The sequence below is a fragment of the Coffea arabica genome, chromosome 8e (assembly GCF_036785885.1).
Source record: "Coffea arabica cultivar ET-39 chromosome 8e, Coffea Arabica ET-39 HiFi, whole genome shotgun sequence".
NCBI lineage: Eukaryota > Viridiplantae > Streptophyta > Magnoliopsida > Gentianales > Rubiaceae > Coffea > Coffea arabica.
Window position 1 is genome coordinate 40,199,140 of NC_092324.1, and position 21,757 is coordinate 40,220,896.

At 36.2% G+C, this 21,757-nt stretch overlaps 1 protein-coding gene across 1 annotated transcript; it reads left to right on the forward strand.

Moving 5' to 3' along the window:
- On the forward strand, nucleotides 1-1,461 carry LOC140012775 (uncharacterized). Its single transcript, XM_072061074.1, has one exon. The coding sequence runs from the start codon at nucleotides 1-3 to the stop codon at nucleotides 1,459-1,461; it is 1,461 nt and encodes a 486-aa protein (XP_071917175.1).
- The last annotated feature ends 20,296 nt before the right edge of the window (nucleotides 1,462-21,757 follow it).

Below are 21,757 nucleotides of genomic sequence, written 5' to 3' on the forward strand. Positions count from 1 at the left end.
ATGTGTCCCACACTACAAGATGATCCAAATGAATATGTGAATGCAGTTGGCGGATTTCCTGGCCTACCTCAAAGGCGCTATGATCCTTATTCAAACACCTACGATCTATGGTGGAAGGATCACCCAAATTTCAGTTATGCCCTAAGGCCACGGGGATTTCACCAACAGCAATATCAGCCTAGGCTTGCAAATTCACAACAGCAACCGGTTTCAAAATTAGGTACATCACTTGAAGAAATTGTTAAATCGTTAGCTACTAATGCACAACAATTTCAACAGGAGACGAGAGCTAGTATTCAAAATCTGGAGAATCAAGTGAGCCAACTAGTATCTGCATTTAATCGATGGGAGTCTCAAGGTTCAGGAAATTTGCCTTCACAAACTATTATCAATTCGAAACAAAATGCAAGTCCCATTACATTGAGGAATGGCAAAGAGTTGCTAGAACCCAGTAAGAGAATTTCTGAGCAGGCCATTGAGGAGGCTATTGAGAAAGAAGAAGTGGAACCCAAACCTAAAGATAGGCTGCAACAAAATTCCCAAGATGACCCGCCAGTAGTGGTAATACCTCCTCTTCCATTTTTCAGTCGATTTGCTAAATCAAAGAAAGAGGAGCAGGAGCAAGAGATTCTAGAAACTTTTCGCAAGGTTGAGGTAAATATTCCCCTTTTAGATGCAATTAAGCAAATCCCTAGATATGCAAAGTTTCTTAAAGAATTATGCACTACTAAGAAAAAATTGAAGGGAAATGAAAAAGTGCATCTAGGGGAGAATATCTCAGTAGTGCTTCAGAGAAAGTTACCTCCAAAATGTAAGGACCCAGGTATATTTACTGTTCCTTGCAACATTGGAAATATTAGGATTGAGAAAGCAATGTTGGATTTGGGTGCTTCCATAAATGTTATGCCTTGTTCTATTTATAACATGCTGAATCTCGGGCCTTTAAAAGAGACAGGTATAATAATTCAACTTATTGATAGGTCAAATGCTTATCCTGATGGGGTTTTGGAAGACATATTGGTTCAAGTAGACAAATTGGTTTTTCCTGCGGACTTTTATGTGCTTGACATGGAGGAAGATAATTCTGCTAATTCACCCCCAATTTTATTAGGAAGACCATTTTTGAGAACTTCTAGGACCAAAATTGATGTCTATTCTGGAACACTGACTATGGAGTTTGATGGCGATATTATAAAATTCAATATTTATGACGCCGTGAAATATCCTAATGAATCTCATTCAGTCTTTGTTATAGATGTAATTAACTCTTTGATACAGCACACTTTTGAACTAACGGATGATGATGCTTTGAAAGTTGCTCTTACTCGTGGCCTTGATCGGGAGTATATTCAAGAGATGAGAGGGAAGTTTGACATTTCACTTGAATTGCAAAAAACTATTTTTGAATTAGATTCTCTTAAACCTGTAAGGTATGAAGTGCCTTGTGTTGAATTGTCATAGTCACATTCAAAACTTTTACCATCTATTGTACAAGCCCTGAAGTTAGAATTGAAGCAATTACCTAATCATCTAAAATACGCATTCCTCGGGGAAGGAGACACACTTCCAGTGATTATTTCTTGCAAGTTAACCGCTCCAAAAGAAGAAAAACTCATTTGGGTGCTAAAAGATCACAAGGAGGCAATAGGATGGACTTTAGCGGATATCAAAAGACTAAGTCCAGCCACTTGCATGCATAGAATCTTATTGGAAGAAGACGCTAAACGTTCAAGATAGGCCCAACGTAACCTAAACCCACCAATGATGGAGGTAGTAAAGAAAGAAGTTTTAAAACTTCTTGATGCAGGTATAATTTATCTAATTTCGGATAGTAGGTGGGTAAGTCCTATACAAGTGGTCCCCAAAAAGACGGGGATAACTGTTGTTGAAAATCCAAATGGCGAGTTGATGCCCATCCGGGTTCAAAACGGATGGCGAGTTTGCACAGATTTCAGAAAATTGAATGCCTTAACTCGAAAAGACCATTTTCCACGACCCTTTATTGATCAAATGCTGGAAAGATTGGCAGGAAAATCTCACTATTGTTGCCTTGATGGTTTTTCAGATTTTCTTCAAATTCCAGTAGCACCTGAGGACCAAGTGAAAACTACTTTCACTTGTCCATTTGGTACATTTGCATATCGACAAATGCCCTTCGGTCTTTGCAATGCCCCCGCTACATTTCAGAGGTGTATGGTTAGTATATTTTCTGACTTTGTAGAAAACATTATAGAAGTGTTCATGGATGATTTTACGGTCTATGGTGATTCTTTTGATGCATGTCTCGCTAACCTCACTAAGATACTTGAACGGTGCATCGAGACAAATCTTGTTTTAAACTATGAGAAATGTCATTTTATGGTAGATCAGGGCATAATTTTGGGACATGTGGTGTCCTCTAAAGGAATTGAAATAGATAAAGCTAAGGTAGAAGTCATTAAGTGCTTACATTACCCTGCAAGTGCGAGGGAAGTTCGTTCTTTTCTTGATCATGCAGGTTTCTACCGACGCTTTATTAGCGATTTTTTTAAAATATCTCATCCTCTGTGCCAAATACTTCAAAAGGATGTAGAGTTTAATTTTGATGAAGCCTGTAAAGTTGCTTTTGATGCACTCAAGGAATCATTGACCTTAGCACCAGTTGTCCAGCCGCCAAATTGGAGTTTACCTTTCGAAATCATGTGTGATGCAAGTAATTATGCTGTTGGTATTGTACTTGGCCAAAAAAATGGGAGAGCGTCTCACGTCATTTATTATGCTTCAAGAACTTTGGACAGTACTCAGTGCAATTATTCGACAACGGAAAAAGAACTTTTAGCTATAGTTTTTGCTTTAGAAAAATTCTGTTCATACTTACTTGGCACTAAAGTAATTGTCTATTCTGATCATGCAGCGCTTAAGTACTTGCTCACCAAGAAGGAGGCGAAGTCAAGACTCTTGCGGTGGATTCTTCTACTCCAAGAATTTGATTTAGAAATTCAGGACAAAAAAGGTGCTGAGAATGTGGTTGCAGATCACCTCAGTCGATTGGTCATAAATGGGACACCTACACCTCTAAGAGATAATTTTCCAGATGAACATCTCCTTGCCATTCCTAAGCTAACTCCATGGTACGCAGATATAGTGAATTATTTGGTCACTAAGACGTTGCCTAATGATTTATCTAGGGCTCAGAAGGATAAAATCAAAAATGATACTAAATATTATGTATGGGATGAACCATACTTGTGGGAATTTTGCTCTGACCAAGTTATTCACAAGTGTGTTTTAGATGAGGAAATCCCTTCTGTTCTCTCTTTTTGTCACTTATATGCTTGCAATGGACATTTTGGTCCCAAGAGGACTGCCCGTAAAGTTTTAGAATGTGGTTTGTTTTGGCCTACTTTGTTTCGTGATTCTTACACGTTTTGTAAGACTTGTGAGAGTTGTCAAAAGACAGGTAATTTAGGATATAGAGACCAAATGTCCCTTACTCCGATACTTGTTTGCGAAATATTCGACACATGGGGTATCGATTTTGTGGGTCTATTTCCCTCCTCTTTTGGCCATGTGTATATTCTTCTTGCTGTAGATTACGTTTCCAAATGGGTCGAAGCTAAGTCTACTCGGATTGATAATGCTAAGGTTGTGGTAGATTTTGTCAAATCTAACATTTTTGTCAGGTTTGGTACACTAAGAGCAATTATTAGTGATCGTGAGAACCACTTTTGTAATCGCGTAGTGGAGGTATTGATGAAGAAATATGGTGTCACCCATTGTGTTTCTACTTCATATCATCCGCAAACCAGTGGGCAGGCTGAGATTTCCAATAAAGAAATCAAATCTATACTTGAAAAGACGGTGAATCCAAATAGGAAGGATTGGAGTCTGCGCCTCAACGATGCACTTTAGGCTTATCGAACAGCTTACAAGACTCCCATAGGTATATCCCCTTATCGTCTGATATTTGGCAAATCCTGTCATCTTCCAGTTGAGATGGAACATAGGGCGTATTGGGCGATGAAACAATGAAACATGCGGATGGATGATGCGAGAGAGCAAAGAAAATTGCAGTTACAAGAATTAGAGGAAATCCGCAATGACGCCTATGAGAACTCGCGAATTTACAAGGAGAAGACAAAGACTTTTCATGATCAATTGATCTCTAGGAAGAATTTTTGTGTTGGTCAAAAAGTTCTACTTTTTCATTCTAGACTCAAACTTTTTTCTGGTAAATTACGTTCACGTTGGATAGGGCCTTTTATTGTCACTAATGTTTTTCCTCATGGTGCAGTGGAAATTCTAAGTCCAAAAACCAACAAGGTTTTCAAGGTCAATGGTCATTGTCTTAAACCTTTTTATGAAGGATTTCAGGCATATACTATCGAGGAGTTGGCTCTCGAAGAGCCTACTTATTCTGATTGAAATATTATTTTGTCTAGCCAAAGACATTAAAGAAAGGCACTATTTGGAAGGCAATCCAAGAGTTTCAATTTTTAGTCATTTTGTGTTTTTTTATTTCATATTTTTGTGTTAAAGGTAAGTTTATTTTGGTTCCTATTGACAGAAACTTTTTATTGTAGGTAGACTCTTAGGCAGACGACTCTCGATTATAAGAAGTGCCCACGCTTTATGCTAAATGCAAACCATTGATTTTCAAGTTGCATGGGCAGAAGACTATCTGTTGAGCGTGCCCACGCTCTATGTCCGGAGTGCACTGTTGATTTTCAAGTTGGATGGACAGAAGAGCTTTCGTTATAAAGCGTGACCATGCTTTGTAGCATAGTCTTGAGTTTGATTTAATTGATTCAAAAAAAAATAGAAAAAAAGAAAAAAAAACATCATTCCCAATTCGGTTTGGGTCTGTCTCTCTTATTAGCAAGGGCTTCTATCTTTCCTCTTCCATTTGTTTCAATCACCCTAACTTGTTTCTTCCTCTTTCCTTTTCTCACAGTCTTGACCGAACCTCCAAGTGCCATCTTCTACCTTTGGTCGTTGCTGCTCCATCATCGGCGAACGCACCTTCGTGGGACTGCTTGCCTGGAGTTCTTCCGAGTTCCAACAAGAAACGAGTATTATCTAGGCTGCTACCCTCTTCATTCATCAATTTCTGGTAGTTCAATTTAGTCAATTTAGATTCCTTGCTGCCGATTTCTGTTTTCCCCCAGTTAATTGCTTTAACAACTACACTTGATTTCTTGGATTTATGGACATTGGGTAGATATTTGGTTCTTGGTCATTGGTTGATTGTGCTTATCAAAGTAGTAGTCGGTGGTCAATTGCACAATTGCCATTGTTATAGTCTTTCAATTTTACAACAATAGCTTGTGGGTCCCTCTATTGTTGGTTTTAGGAAGCTTGATTAATCTTGCATCCATCCACATAGCTTGCCAATTGCATGATTGTCTCTTATTGTTTTTAAAGCCAATTGATAGTGGTTTGTTCGACTTGAGTTTGGCTTCTACTGGGGATCCCATTTGGCCTCTTTCTTTGCTTGGTTCACTATTACTCTTCAGTTATTAACTTTTGTGGGTGCATTTGAATTGCTGAACTATGGCAAAGAAAAAAACTATTTCAACGAAACCAAGTAAAACTTCTTCTGCACCGCTTAATCCTTCTCCCAAACCTAAGAAACGAAGAGCTCCTATCCAACCGAAGAAAAGGTCACGTTTGGGGATTCACAAAAGTATACTACTACCTGGAGATAACGAATTGGGAGGTGCACTTGATGGGTTTAGTTCCGAGCAACTAGAATGGCTTTAAATGTTGCGAGTCAGACCTTTTGCTACCTGCAAATCCGTGCATCGCCCTACACTTGACCACCTGCATATTGCTAGTACGTGGATCGGTTATTTGCTGCAATTGATTGGCAACAATATTTGACAATTGATTATCCTTCTTATAGTGAGTTGTCTTGGGAAGTTTATACTACATTCAGCTTTGACAAACCGAGTAACTTAACTTTGAGTACTCCCGATGTGGTAAAGTTTAGGTTGTTGGGTGTTGATATGAGTCTGTCCCTCAATGAGTTTAATATACTTTTGGGTTTCATTGATCCGGAGGCTGTCTCATCTCCAGAGTACATGAACAGTGCATGTGATTATGGACAGCCATTTGCTAGGGATTATATTGACATTTGGCGAGAATGGTCTGTTGATAAGTTCACTTATAATCCTAGCAAGTCCAAGAGTTCTTACTTGAAAGATCCCATTTTAAGATACATTCACAAGTTCTTAGCGTTCAATTTTTCTGGACGGAAGGATGCGTCTTGTATTCTCAGTAAAGCTGAATTCTATTTTCTGTGGTGCATGGTCAATAATGTCAAAGTTAATTTTGGATATTGGTTAGCTTCTCAATTGAAGACCGTGCTCACCAAACCACACAAACCATTAATATTGGGGTCTATTATCACACATATAGCTCACTGGATGTGTGACGTATTTGGGGAAGACTTCGAAGTGCATATTGCTCGCCCAACGGATCCGTTGGATTTGGCTTGTTTGGAGCGAATGGGAGTTATTCATCGTGTTCAGGACCAGTACCAGTTTGCACCTCCGGGGAAGCTACGGCTTCGGCCACCGGCTAGTATCACTCTACCCCTGTTGCTGTCCCCACTGCTACTTCGTCTGCAGACGATGCAGGTCTTTCTACATCCAAGTCATGTCCACCATCTAAATGGGATGCTCAGTTTCAGAGTTTGCATGCGCAGATACAGCAGCTAGATAGTCGAATTGCCAATATCAAGCTTCAAAGTCCGCGGATGGCAAAGAACTTGGCGGCTTACTTCGTTTCTGTGGGCTTCTCACCGCCCTTTGCCCCGCATTCTTGATCTTCATGTTCAGGGACGTTCTCTCTGCCTTTCTTTTGCTCTTATTATCTTACATTGGGGACAATGTCATGTATAGGTGTGGGGGAGGGGTATTTCTTATGGTAGCAAAAATTTGTGGCCATTTCTAAATTTTTAATTTTGAGACAACTAAAATGCAGTTTAGGTAGGATGAAAATGCAGTTGAAATGCAAATATGAGTAGGGCAATGTTACTAGTATAAGTATGTTATTTTCTTGCAATTGATTTGAATGATGGATGTGCTAGATTTGGCATAATTTCAACTATTTTGTGAGCTTTTGGGCTTTATGAGCAATTTAGTATATTTTACTCTATCTTCTTTTATTGAGTGATATCACACATGATTTGACATTTTAGAACTTGCTTTATTATGCATGTTGAGACCACTCTTGAATTTGATGCATTAAAATGGCGAAGGCAATTAGGTTTAGCCCTTTTGACTTTCTAAATGCCTTCTCTAATTATGTTTACCCATAGTTAACCATGTTTGAGTCTCAATTCTTTTCTTTGTTTAATAGCCAAATTTGTTACCTTAAACCTTTTTCGTTTGGACCTTCTCATTTGAACCTTGTGTCAAAGGAATACATTAATATTCTTGCATGAAAATTTCAAGTGTGTTCCAAAAGTATGTTTATGGTTGGCAAGTGTGATAGTTATGTTGGTTCAAAAGAAAAAAAAAAGAAAGAAAAAATACAAAAAAAAAGTGAGAGAAAAAAAAAGGAAAAAAATCTTGTTGTGAAGTGCACTTGTGTTGTTTTATGGTAGTTGGGCTAATGCCTCAATTGCGTTTGCACTTACCAAGTTTAGTGAAGTTATTAACACTCCTGGAAGCCAGCTATACATGTGAATGACAAAAGGAGTTTGACTTCATGCAGAGTATTATTGGTATTTCCTTTGATATTTACACCTAAAATTTTCCCTTTAATCCAACCCTTAACCCAAGCCCCGTTACAACCCTTATAAAGACCCTTTGATTTTTGCATTGAATTCATTTTAAGTGGTGGAAATATGATATATTAGCAAGTTTATGGTAATGTCATTTCGTAGAGTTGATTTGAGTGCTAAATGTCCCTTAAACATTTGAGTGCAGAGTGTATACACTATTATCCGTGTGGGAGCTGTTGAATTTTGTGCATCCTGATTTTGATAAAATTGTTGAGAAGACATGATACTTGTGTTAGTATGCATTGTGCTATGCGTGTTTGTCATCTCGACTGTGATTCTTGGGTAGTGAATGCTTGAGGGCAAGCATCGTTTAGGTGTTGGGGAATTTGTTAAGTGGCTAATTGTGCATATAATTGATGAATATTTTCCCCTTTATTTTGTTAAAATATGGCTTTAATTGATATATTTCACTCATATTTGAATTTGGTGTTGTTTTAGGGATTGTTGGTGAGCATGAAGTAAAAGGCGCATTAAAAGTCGACTTTCCAGAAGACGTCTTGTTAAGCGTGCCCACGCTTTGTCAAACGCGAAGTGATGCTTCTAAAGATCTATGTTTAGTAGACTCCAGTCTGTTAAGCGTGCCCATGCCTTATTTGACAAGGCAGTCAAGAGTTCGTAGGACATGAGATCAATCTGTCAATTGATCAAGAAGTCGGTTGCATCCCATGGTTTTACACATTTGTCACGGGATTGGAGATCTTGAGGGGCTATGACTCAATGTAATTTATTTTGGAAACCAATTGATACGTCTTTGTTGGTTAGTTTAGTTTAAGTAGGAGTCTTAGTAGGAAAAGGGGATCCCATCCTTATTAATAGGGGAGAAAACGGACATGGGCTCTATCTCTGATTCTTTTTCCTTTTTCCCTCTTCGAAAACAAAAAAAAAAAAAGAAAACCATTACTTAGTCTTGGTTGCGAATCCACCATGAGGAGCGGCTAATTTCTTTTCTAGTTAAAGGTTAATTGAAGCTTTGGTTCGACTATACTGTGAGATCTAATTTGATTTGTTTGTTTCATTTATTTATGAGTATTTATATATTCTCTGTTCAATCATGATTATGATTATTTTCAACAGTTAGATACCTGATCAATATTTAATTGTCGAAATAGTCTATTGCCATCTAAAATATCAAATCCGTAATCGTTTGATGATTTTAGTTTTTGTGGTGAGTGATATAATTTGATTGTAAAAGAGACTTTCGAATTTATGTCACGGGAATATATAATCTAACTTAAATGAACCGAACTTGTGTGTTTGTTGTTTAGAATTGGTAGCTTCTCTATTTATTAATGCTGTCAATAGGTTATGTCGTGCCCCATTTTTTGAAAAAATGATAAAACCACGCGTTTTGATAAAAATGAATTTTTGATTAATGTTGATTGAAAATGAGTTTTTGATTTTTTGAAAATAAATAAAGAAAAATGGGTCTAAATGGGACTTAAAAGTGCGACGATTTTGACCCCAAAATAATAGTTTAAAAAGGATTTTTAATAAAAAATAGGAGTCGCCACTTGGTAATGAGTTAAGGTGTACCAAGTCACCTAAAATGAATTTTTAAAGAAAAAGTAGAGAAAAACCCTTTTTAAACGACTCCAAATCTACGAAAATCAAGAGAAAAGGGGTCGGGAGTCACATTTAAAGAAAGGGAAGGTAAGGATAAAATCTAAGGCACCCTTTTAATCTAGCCAAGGTTAGTTGCGTGATTTAGTCAAAAAAAATTTTATTTTAACTTAAAAATTTATCACATTTGGATGTCACTATATAGATGCAAAATGTAAACCTAGAATGATATCGGGGGGTCGGAATATCTTTTCAAAACTTAATTGGTGCAAATCACATTAATTGTGATGCCCAAGTTTACTTTTCGAAGAGGTCACGAATATGCAAAAATATGAGATTTAAAGGAAAGAAAAGAAAATAATAATTATACAAATATACATAATCTAAAGGAATGCATCATAACGGATGCGAGGGAGTTAAAATTTGTGACTCAATTTTTCCTTTAATAGAGGGAATACGAGCGTGCTAAGACTAGAGAGTCATACTCGTCCATATCCCATATTTGAGAGGGTATTTCCTATCTAATCAAGCAAATGATCTAACCTAATTCTAATTTTTTAAAAATGAAATGCAAGTCTAATGCCATGTCTCACACATAGGGATAAGGGATATACATAGGGAAAATATCATGCAAAAATGATGAGGATTCTAAAAAGTAGAAAATATGCATGGAATGTAGCGTTTTGTCATACAAACATGATCTAATGCGTGGATGGTCCCTAAGGGTCTAGCGTTGGATTAGTTTATGTCTATAAGTTCTCACTAGCGTAGGACTAGTGAGAAATAGAAAAAAGGCCACAACTAACGTTGGACTAGCGTGGAGTTGAGAAAAAGGCCAAAACTAGCGTTGGACTAGTGTGGTGACGTCATGCACTTATTATAATCAAGTAAATCATATAAAACATAATAAAACAAATAAACACATAAATCACATATAGCACATAGCACATAAACATGGTATCTAGATGCAAAGACCCTAAGAAAGTGAATAACACATAAACACACAAGCATGCAAAACACACAAAGCAAATAAAGCGAATGAAAACCTAACTATTACATTTGAGGGCCCTAACTACAATCTAAAGGGATAAAGAATGAAATAAAATAAAATAATAACCTAACTATTACAATTTTGACATTTAATTGCCTTCCAAATAATTAAAAATTGAATTAAAATAAATATACAAAATCGAAACAATTAAAGTGACTAAATAAATAAATGAAATAAAAACATTCAAAAGGCATGCAATTATGCACGTAAAGTCACATAGGGGCACATAGGATCAAGTAAAATCAAAATAAAGAGTAAAGTATACGTCCCTTGACGTAGTAGCTAATTGGGGTGTGGGTTTGCCCTATTTAACTCCAAAATTAACAAAAATCATCAAGGCACCAATTTAATTAACAAATAAATCATAAAAAATGGAAATAAACATGCAATCAATCAATTGAAGCATTCAAATGGAATGTAAAACATAATTAAAGAGGAAAAACAACTTCTATTTAAGAAATCAAATCTATCAGGGACCTAATTGTAAAATTAATAAAGTTTTGGGGGTTAAATTATAATTATCACAAAGATTCGGGGTCAAATTTTGATCATGGCCACCGCCATATACAAAATTTGTATTTTTCTCGAATAGATATTTATTATTGCACAGGCTCGACACCTGTCAATTTTTAGCGCCGTTGCCGGAGACTGGTATCTGATTAATTTGTTTCTTTTTGAATTCATCTTGTTTTCTTTCTTTTTTTTCTCTTATTTTTTTATATATAGTTTATGACTACTAACATTCCATATTTTGGTGATAAACTAGATTTTATTTCTAGAAGGGGTTATAAGACTCATGTTTTTTTCTAATGATCAATTGATTGTTACAAATTGTGGAAGTTATTTTACCCTAAATCATTCAATCGACATATACCCCGTATTTCAAAATGGGCTAAGTGCTCCAATCGATATTTTTGGAGATTTTTCACTTCAATATCAAACGTGGTATGACCCTTATTCAAACGGGAATGATCAAAGATGGTAGGATAATTCCAATCTTAATTATGAACAAAGGCCAATAAGTTTTCAACACCAAGAGTCTCAACAACCATCATCCATGTCAGATATGTCTCTTGAAAAAATGATTGAATTACTAGCTACTAACACATATCATTTTCAACAGCACATACAAAGAATAATTAAAAGAATGGAAGATGGAATGCGTGAATTGGCATCTACAATGAGCAAATTGAGTTCTTCAATTTATGAAGAATTGCCGTCACAGACCAACGTCGACCTTAAAGAAGATGAGATTGCAATTATCCGAATGTAGACACCAAATTTTTAATTTAGTTTATTTACTTTTATTTTTATTTTTCATTGGTTAAATGTTAATTATTATTCATCTTTAGTTTTTATTTTTTAAGACATTTTTTTAGCATAAAATTTACTGGGAAAAGGAAAATCTCCACGAAAATATGTTTTAGTTCTTCCAGATTCAGTTTATGAAATTTTTTATGTTTTAAAAAAAAAAAAGGTTGTTCCATGCGCGCGTGGCAAGCACGCGCCAGTTTCTTTCATGCAAGAATGCAAGCGGAAGGTCAGTACAGAAGAGAAAATCGCAGCAGCCATTGTGATCTAATTTCTATTCTTTTTTTTCGGCTTTGTTTCTTCCCATTTAAGCCCTCAGTACAAGGCCACATTACTCCTTCAAGATCTATCAAGAGGATTCTAGAAAAACATGAGAATCAAGGGTTCTAAAAAATGCAACAGAAATCAGTTTTTCTTCTACCGTCCAAATGAGGGTCTAAGAGGGGTCATTTGATATAAAAAGAAAAATCTGAGGACAGCTAGGAGGTTGGGACGGCAGGACAAAAGGGAGAGCGAGAAGTGAGTGGCGGCTGGGGGGGTGAGATAGAAAGCAAGAAAGGAAGCAAGAAAACTGAGAGAGAGCGAGGGAGAGAGCAACGGAAAGAGAGCTGAAAAAAGAGGGCGGCGGAGATTGAAAAAATCGAGAGAAAAGAACGAGAAAGAGCTGAGAAAAGCAAGAAATGGTTTTGGCCGTGTAAAAGGCAAGGAAAGTTACGGGCTTTGGGCAAGTAGGAAGAAAGGGTTTCAGCCGTGAGGGTTTAGAGCAAAGAAACAGATAATAACCGAGAGCTGGAAAGGAGGAGCTACTTCATCAGAGTAAAAAAAGCATTTCGTGGATCTTCGTTTCTAGAAACAGCGTGTTTCTCCTGAGGTAAATCCAGTTTTGTTTCGTGAAGGCTTGAATTCATCACACCTGTTTTTGTTCCTTCCTTGTACATGCATCTGTTAATTCATCTTTCTTTGCGTTCTGATGCTTTTGAGAGATTCACGTGTATTTAAAAGCTTTAGGGTAAATGGAGGTTCAATGATTAGATGTTTTGGTTAAAAAGGCAGTAACTTTCAATGAATCTAGTTCCTGTTTGCTGCAAGTTTCTTTTTTTACTGCATTTCTGTGGTTAGAAACATGGTTAGAATTTCTGGAATTGGGCAATGTTATGTGGGTAATGCGATTATAGATGGGTTGAAATCATTACAGTGGGGTTTTGTCTACTGTGGGGGCTTGTCTGAGTTTTTTTTCACATGAGTAGACTTAGGCTGAATGAAATGGCTGCAGAAGGTTTTTGTGTGCATGTAAATGTCGATTTGCTATAATTTTGTTTGCTTGAAATTAGAGCATGACGTTTGGGTAATCTCGTTTGGAGGCTGCATAATCTTATATGCTTGAACCGAAAATTGGAGACAAAGTCTGGTGTGTGAATGGATCTTCGTACGATGATTATACAGTTGCTTGTTCTCCATTCTTGCATGCCTAGTTCTGATTTTTTTTTGTGTGTATGTTTAATTCAAAGAGTTTTATGCTTGTGAAGTAGGAAAGTGTTTGAAGATTCGAGTTTATTTTTTTGGTATGGAGTCGTGCATAAAAATCTGCTGCAACAAACTGGAGTCTCTCGGCTTGCTGAAACAGCATGGACAAATGTTTTTTTTTCCTTTTTGTTGGTTCAAGTTTTGGCATGTGTGAAGCTTATGATCTCCTTGGTTTTTAGTTAGCATGCTGTGAACATGAGCGCTACGAATTTACCTTTTCCTCTGCTGTTATTTCATACCGCATTGCATCATGGAGCTGCTAATGCTTATAGTGTTCCCTTAATGCATGAAAGCTCGGGTGTCTTTTTGTTGCTCTGTGTTTGGGTCATCTTCATTGCCTTAATCTAGCTGATGAAGTGTTTTATCATTAGACTTTGTTAGGATGAGAGTTGGAAATTTTGGTTGAATGAAAAACTGCATTTCGTCCTTATTTTTTCGCTGTTCTTCCTTCTTCACGCAACAGTCCACAAAGCTGGACTTTCATCATATTGTTTGCATACTCCATCTTGTGTCAATAAAGGTTGTAGAAGGATTAATGAAGCGTGAGCTTTGTTCAAAACTTTTGCCATCTCGTTGGGTTACTAAAGAGAATTGCAGAAGAGCAATTTCAGCCTGCCGAAAGTTATTGCAGAATTTTGTTTGATTGTTTCGTAGTTGTTGCATGAAGTCTTTTGCATGAGAAACGTTCCAAAAGTTGCATTCTAATCCCTCAAGTCTCCCATTGTTTCACTTTGGCCCAGAAACTTTGGAAAATTAGTCAATCTCATCCATTTTAAATGCTGACTTTCCTTGCCATGATCTAATGAGTTTCTTGGGTAGAATATGCATGAGTTTAGAGATGAATTTGTAGGGTTCAAGAACCTTTTTCTAGATTTATAGTTTAATTCAATTTTTTTTAGGAATTTTGGCGTTTTGTTTGTGTAATGATAACAAACAGTTTTTCATTCGTTCTTTGTGAATTTTCAGCACTTTGGTTCGGGTAAGATTCATTTGAAGTCCTTAATTTTAAATTATTTCACTTGTTAACCCCTAAGCTTGCCCTCATCTTACTATGGCCCAAGCAAATTGAAAAACCCATCAAATTAACCCCTCAAACTTTCCTTTTTCTTTCAATTGGGTCTTCATTTGGTGAACATAGTCCGTTTAGTTGTTTAAACGCCTTTAATGATTCAATTTTGTATTTATGTGATTATTTGAGATGCCTTGACCTTTTCTTTGTTTTTGAAGGGAAAATAAGTAATTTCACTTCATTAGTGCATCAACTCAAGGGAGGTACACTCTATACCTTATTCTTGACTTTATTTGACCCTATGTGCCTTATGTGACTTTATGTGCTCAATTGCATGCCTTTTGAATGTTTTCATTTTATTTATTTATTTATTCGCTTTATTTGTTTTAATTTAGTATATTTATTTTATTTTAGTTCAATTTTGATCATTTGAAAGGCACTTGAATGCCACAATTGTAATAGTTAGGCCATTATATCATTTCATTTAATTCCTTTCCCCCTTTAGTTTGTAGTAGGGGCCCCCCTAATGTAATAGATAGGGCTTATTTGCTTGTTTGCTTCATTTGCTTGCGTGCTCGCCTGCCTATGTGTTTAATTGCTTTCCCTAGGTTTCTGCATCTAGATAAGCATGCTTATATGCTATGTGCTATGTGAAACTATGTGCTTGACATGTCTATTTGCTTTTAGTATTATATCTGATTATGTGGATGGAATGCACGTTACCGTGGCTAGTCCAATGCTAGTCATGGTCTTCCCCTCGAGCTCTCACAAGTCCAATGCTTGTGAGAGAGCGTTAGTAAAGGGATAGTCCAATGTTAAACCCAATAGGGCCGCCTCTCGCTAGAACACACTCGCATGCCTTCACTACATTTCATTCATTTTTTCTTTCAGCATTTTTACATGTTTGCATGAACCTCTATCCTTTTCCCGCATTTGAAACACGATCTTTAGGACTTTGCATTTCATTCTAGTTATTAGAGTCATTTGCTTGATTAGATTAAGGAGTCACCTTTCTGGTAAGGGAAACAGACGAGTTTGGCTACACATAGCCTTAGCACGCTTGTTTTCTTTCTAACCAAAAGGCAAATCAAAAGTCACGATTTAGGGTCTCCCCGTACCCGTCTTGCTTGCATTCCTCTAGGATTCATACATCTCATTTACCCACTATCATTTAGCACTCTCAATTAATAAAACTATTATTTTTTCACATTTTCACTTCACACGACTCTTGTCTTACACATTCTCACTCTACCAATAGCACTTTATATACTACCACTGAGCACACATGTACTTCACACTATCACTTTACATACCTCACCTTGCACACCTATTTGCACACTCCCACTTACACACTATTATCTTTTATTACTTTTTTTTTTACTTCACACAAGCTCATGTTTTCACATTGCATACATTCATTCCACTCATTCTTACGTCATTAGCATTATTCGTGACCTCTTGGAGGGCTTATCCTTGGCTATCACAACTCATGTGATCCAGTCCGATCGAACCTCTAAGAGATATTTGTCCCTTTCGATTCATCATTAGATTTAGGATTGCATCCATGTTAGTCACATTCAAATGCGATACATCTTTGGTTAGAAATTAGGAAAATCGTGACTAAATCATGCAACTAGCTTAAGCTAGGTTGAGAGAGTGCCTTAGACATTGTCTTTGCCTTCCCTCTCTTCAACCGCGACCCCCGAACCATTTTCTCTGATTTATCTTAGATTTTGGAGTCAATCTAAAAAGGTTTTTTTACATTTTTAAATCCACATTTTGTTGGGTGACTTGGTACACTCTAACTCAATACCAAGTGGCGACTCCTACACTCTTATCAAAACCTTTTTAGATTATTTTTTTTGGCCAAACCGTCGCATTTAAAAGTCCAATGGCCTTTCCTTTTATTTCTCACAATTCACACACTTCACATATTTCATGCACACTACGCATTATGATTTCAAACACCTACTTTTTCTTTATTTTTTTCTCAAAAATAGGGCGTGACAGCTTGGTTCCGAGCAAATTTGATTTAGTCAATATGTTTCTTTTTTAACCTTTTCATATATCGCATTTGGATGTTTAGGGTTGCATTTTTTCTTTTTTAGGATTTTTGCATTTCGCGCATATCAACTCACTCCCTCACCCATTTGCGTACGATTGATTTGATGGATGGATGGTTTATTTATGTGAATCCCTCGTTTTGCATTGCATTTGGGTGGGGGGATATTACCCTAGAGTCTCGCGTTGGTTCTCGATCCCTCCCCTCCAAACGGAGCACTAGCATACGTGCATACGCTTTATTTTTTATCCCTCATTTATTTTTCTTTTTAGTGGCTTGTCACGCCACTCTACCCTACTAGGATTAGGCGACCCACTTAGACGTGTGATCGCGACACGATGTATGCGTAGTATAATCCGAGGGGTCACTCAATCTTCCATTTTAAGCTTTGGGTTGATAGCCTTTACCTTTTAGTCGAAAGTTGAGGATTTTTTGATAGATTCACTCAAACACGTAGCCGTGACACGATATGTGCGTCGCGGTGTTTGGGGAATCGCTCGAGCCACCGACAAAGAACCTTGGGATTGATGACCTTCGGTTTCTAAGTCTGAAGGCTCAGGGATCTAAAACCTATCGAGTCTAGAAGCATTAGTGAGCCAATACCTCATGCATCCATGATAGTTTTCCTAGAGTAGAGTCTGCCTTACCCTATTAGGGACACTATTCACGAGGGGAGGGATCCAACCTCTCATTTCCTTTTATTGCTTTATCTCTTTGTATTGCTTTGCTACAATGTGTTATGTGTATTTATCTAATTAAACTAACTTTTCTTGGGTTTTGTCTCCATTGCATTCATAAGCCCTAGAAAATAAGAGTTCTGGCATGACACTTTCTAAGAGCCACCCTGTTATAACACGTTTAAATGCATTGCATTTGTAGCGTAATAACATATCATTTTAGGCTTACCCCGGCAATTAAAAGGGGATCCTTTTAGGTTACATTTCATATTTACTCGCTTTGATAAAATGGCATCATGCATAATCCCTAGAGAAGGGAATGCCATTTAGGGGATCCCACGATAGGAATAAACCACCTTATGTCTCGGATAAATAATCCAATGAGACTTGCATGTTTATGTTTCTTGTACCTTCCAAAGGGGTAATGCACAAGGTAAGGTAGAATCTGATCCCTTCCGCAATCGAGAATAATAAAGCAACTTTTGCACATTAGAATATGAGCATCTAACAATCATCTTTTGGCCATTTTAACATATTTGGTAAAATTCCGTTGCGTAAAGGATATTAATTTGAAGAAATTTACAAACGATTCCTCATTGTTGAGACGATAAATATATTGAGGCCAAATCTTGATTTTAGAAGGCTGATAAACTAATGTATCGCAATGAATTTTTGAAACTACCAATAGGTAGACAATTCAATAAACCATCATTTTCATTCAATTCATTTCATCAAATTATTTATCAATTTCATCCAATCTATTTTATCAATCCATTCATTCATCTTTAAGACAATCTAGTAAATTTTGAAATAAATCATCAATTTCATTCAATTCATTTGACCAATTTACCCATTTTTAGGGTGATCCAGTCAATTTTTAAATAAATCATCAATTTCATTCAATTCATTTGACCAATTTACCCCTTTTTAGGGTGATCCAGCCAATTTTTGAATAAATCATCAATTTCATTCAATTCATTTTTAGGATCTTGTGAATAAATCATTAATCCTATCCATTTGACCCGCTTATTCCCTTTAGGGTTTAAGTCTAAGGTTCACTGAATAAATTAGTCGAGATATCGCAATCCTTTCAAGAGTAGACTTTTTTACACATCATTTTATATGTTGATCAAAGCAAGCAATCCATTCGGACTTTGTCCTCATTTTTAGGACAAATGTGTCTTTTCACTCCAACTGGTCAAATTTTTCAAATTATTTTTCACTCAATCAGTTGATTGGATTCATCAGATATTGTATAGTGCCTACCCCAGAGAATTGCATTTTTCATGCTAAGTCTATCCTTGGCATAAAAAGGGCTCCCCCATAGGACATGCATACCGATTTTACAATTTTGCTTACTAACTCTGGGTATTTTTTTTCTTTTTATTTTTCCCCCTCCCCTGCATTTATAAAAGATGTTTCAAGAAGGTGAAAATATTTTTCTATATCTGATAACGATTTTTATCGAATAAATCTTGAAAATTACAATTATCATTTGATTCTTGGACAGACCCTACAATTTGAAGAATCTATCTGGAGGCGCTAGGCTAAAGCACCTAAGAGACTTCATAATTATTTGTCAAAGAGAAAATTTTTGTTTATTTGATTTGTTAATACATTTTTGTTCCAAAAGAAAAGGAGTCAAAAAGTGTGTATATGTGGAGCCCTTTAGGAGTTTTTCTCGTCTCATTTGTATTATAATTTTGTTTTAAACTATTTCAGCAATAATTTTTTTATTTAGACAATTATTGTTTGTATATAATTATGTATATTTCATTTTTTATTGGCTATTTTGAGGGATTTCATGATGAATTTTAAAAAATAAAACTAAATTGAGATTTTTTTCAACCTCTAGTCTGAAAATTCACAAGTGTATGCTTTCTAAAATCCTTACGTGCACTTGATTGGTGATCCGAGCTATACAATAAGAGTGCTCAGAATTAAAAAGAGGTCACTTAAAAGACCCAATGAGATACCTTTTCCTCCTTCACTATACAATTCATATTTTTGCCCACTTCTATTAGCCCCCCAAATCAGTCACATTGATTGATAAATTGTAAATTAGGGCAATCTTTGCTTGAAAATGTCTACTGTATCTAATCAGATTCAATCCACATCTAAGTAAAAGCAAAAATGTGCATTATTCTTGTTTGTTTGAAAATTTGGAATGATACTTCAATCTTTCGTTTCTCTATCTATACAGATTTTATCATTTGCTCTCCCATTTGAGCCTTTAAAAAAAAAAGAGAATAATTTCGTTTCAAATAAGAGTCTTAAATGATCACTACCTTACATTGGAAGATCTTCAAATATCAAAGGGAAGTGGATTCTCAATGAGCATTTCATTACTTTGGTTGTCATGAAACGTAAGAATGATGCTTTGGCCATTGTTTCTACGATCTAAATACTATTTATCCCTTGCATCCTCATTTGAGTTAAAATAGGTGGTTCTTTTCAAAAGCATCTATGATCGTACCCCACACCGGGGAAGGAGATTGGAGGATTTTTCAAGAAGAAGAAAAAAGAAGAAAAAGGGGGCAAAAATGCTAAAATTCAAGAAGAAGAGAGGGAATTGCAAATTGGGAAAATTTGATTCTATCTGGGATCCAATTTTGAAAAAAAGAAAGAGAAAAGAAAAAGGAAGAGTTTTGTCCGGCGGATCACTTATATGGATGAACAGGAGTCTTCCTCAATCAATTAATTCAGATACATGCAAGAAATTTCTCATTAATGAAAGTATCCTTTCAGAGTTATTGTAAGGAACGGAATAAAAAGTCAGATCCTCTTCTTTTCCAATCAAACATTCTATCCCTAGTTATCCCTTTCAAGCCTTCAGAATAAAATACTTCATTTGGCAATCACTGAGAATCGCAAACCCCACACTGGAGCAAGTTTGAGTTGCAAAGGAAAGAAAAGTTTCAAGAGCTGAAAAGTGATAAAGTAACAAAAGAAAAGGAAGAAATGAAAGAAAAGAGAATCTCGGTTACGCATAAATTGGGGCAAATTTTGAAAAGTTCAAAAGAATGGCAGAAGGCCAAAAAGAAAAGAGAGAGAAGAAAATGAAAGAGAAAAGAGTTTCAGTTGAGAATAAATTGGGGCAGGTTTTGATTTAACCCTAAAAATAGGGTTGGCGCAACAATGCGATTTCAGATCATTTAAACCGTTTTTGAAATCCATTTTCAAGTCTTAACTTTTCTAAGCACCCCACCAGACCCAATTACAAAAGCCGAAAGTCCTGACTTCTGTTCTTTGCAATATCTCTGTCAAGAAATTTTCTAATTGGTAAGTGATGCTCATATACTGATGCCCAGGAATTTTTACATGTATTTCTGCATTGATTAGGTGTGAGATTGACACTGCTCATCATGTGAAAACCCGCAAGGACGCCTTTAAAAGAGAGAGAGAGGAAAGGAAAAGGAAAGAAAAATAAATGCAAAGAAAAATGCAAAAAGGGTCGATGCTGAAGTTCCTGTTGAGTGATGATAAAAGTCAAATAAAGCCCAAAATCTTGGAGTCCCAAAACTGGGGTAATTTTTGGAAAGAAATGCAATTTTCAGTGCAATGTCCTTGAAAATCTTATTTTCTTTAACTACCGTTTTCAAGCCAAATTACAAACTCATAAAGTCCATCGCTGACTTATCCTTCATGACAACTCGAAATAAGGATTATGCTCCTAAAGAATCTACCAATCACTCATGATCATAAGGCCGAAACCAGTTTTCACATGTTTAACTATCGTTTCTACCCATTTGTTACAAGCTTATAAAACTTATATGTTGACTAAGTTTTCTTAAAAAATAAGGGTGACAAACTATTTGCTTTCACTAAAATGTGATATTGAAGGGATTACATACAATTTGGGCACAAGAATAAGACAAATCATGACCTCTTAAAATCAGAAGTAAGATCACTTGATTGGTCCTGAAAGACGAGCTAACAAGAAGTGGTGAACCATTACCCTAAGCATCGATGCTAAAGTGAGAAAGGAATCTTCTGTAATTTGGTATTATTTTAAAAAATTCATCATGAAATTTGCTGTATGAGTTTTAGCAAGACTTCTAATTATTTCCTAAATTTTAGGAACGCAGTTTCTTACTTTGTTCAAATAAATGGAGAGCCATCCAAATAAAATTTTTGTAATCAAATGGGCTCACACTGGGGCAAATTTTTGTAACACATTTGAGGATTTCGTCCAAAAGTCAAGCAAGATATTTTTGAATCAATCATACCGCTCTTTACATGAGTAGTAGGTGCATCAATTTTAAAAATAAGATAAGGAAGTTAAGTGCATGTTGTACTTTGGTAAGTCCCTTGTGCAGGTATTCATGACTGAAATCAATGAAGAAGCACCTAACAATGTGGAAGGCCGATGCCGAAAAAAAGAGAAGAAAAATGAAAAAAGGGCCCTACACTGGAGCAAATTATTTTTGAAAAGATTCTCTCAATCAAAAAATAAAAAAAAACTCATCAAAAAAAAAAAAAAAAAGAAGAGAGCAAAAAGAAAAGAAAAACAAAACAAAAAGGGCGGGGGCGACCTTAGCGAAAACCCGAAAGGGCACTAAGGTAGGATTTTCTCAAATAGCAGGCATGAGTTGAAACAGCTGGTGACTCGGTTCGTTTGGATTTCTCCTTGTCTTTGTAGTGCTTTCGCCAACACCGAACTCCGGAGCAGAAATATTCAAAAGGGCCAAGGATTACGTTTCATGCCAAAAGCCACTTTATTTTGTTGTATGATCATAATCATTAGATTTTGGCAAGTGACAATCCCTTGATTTACTAAAAGAGTATTTGG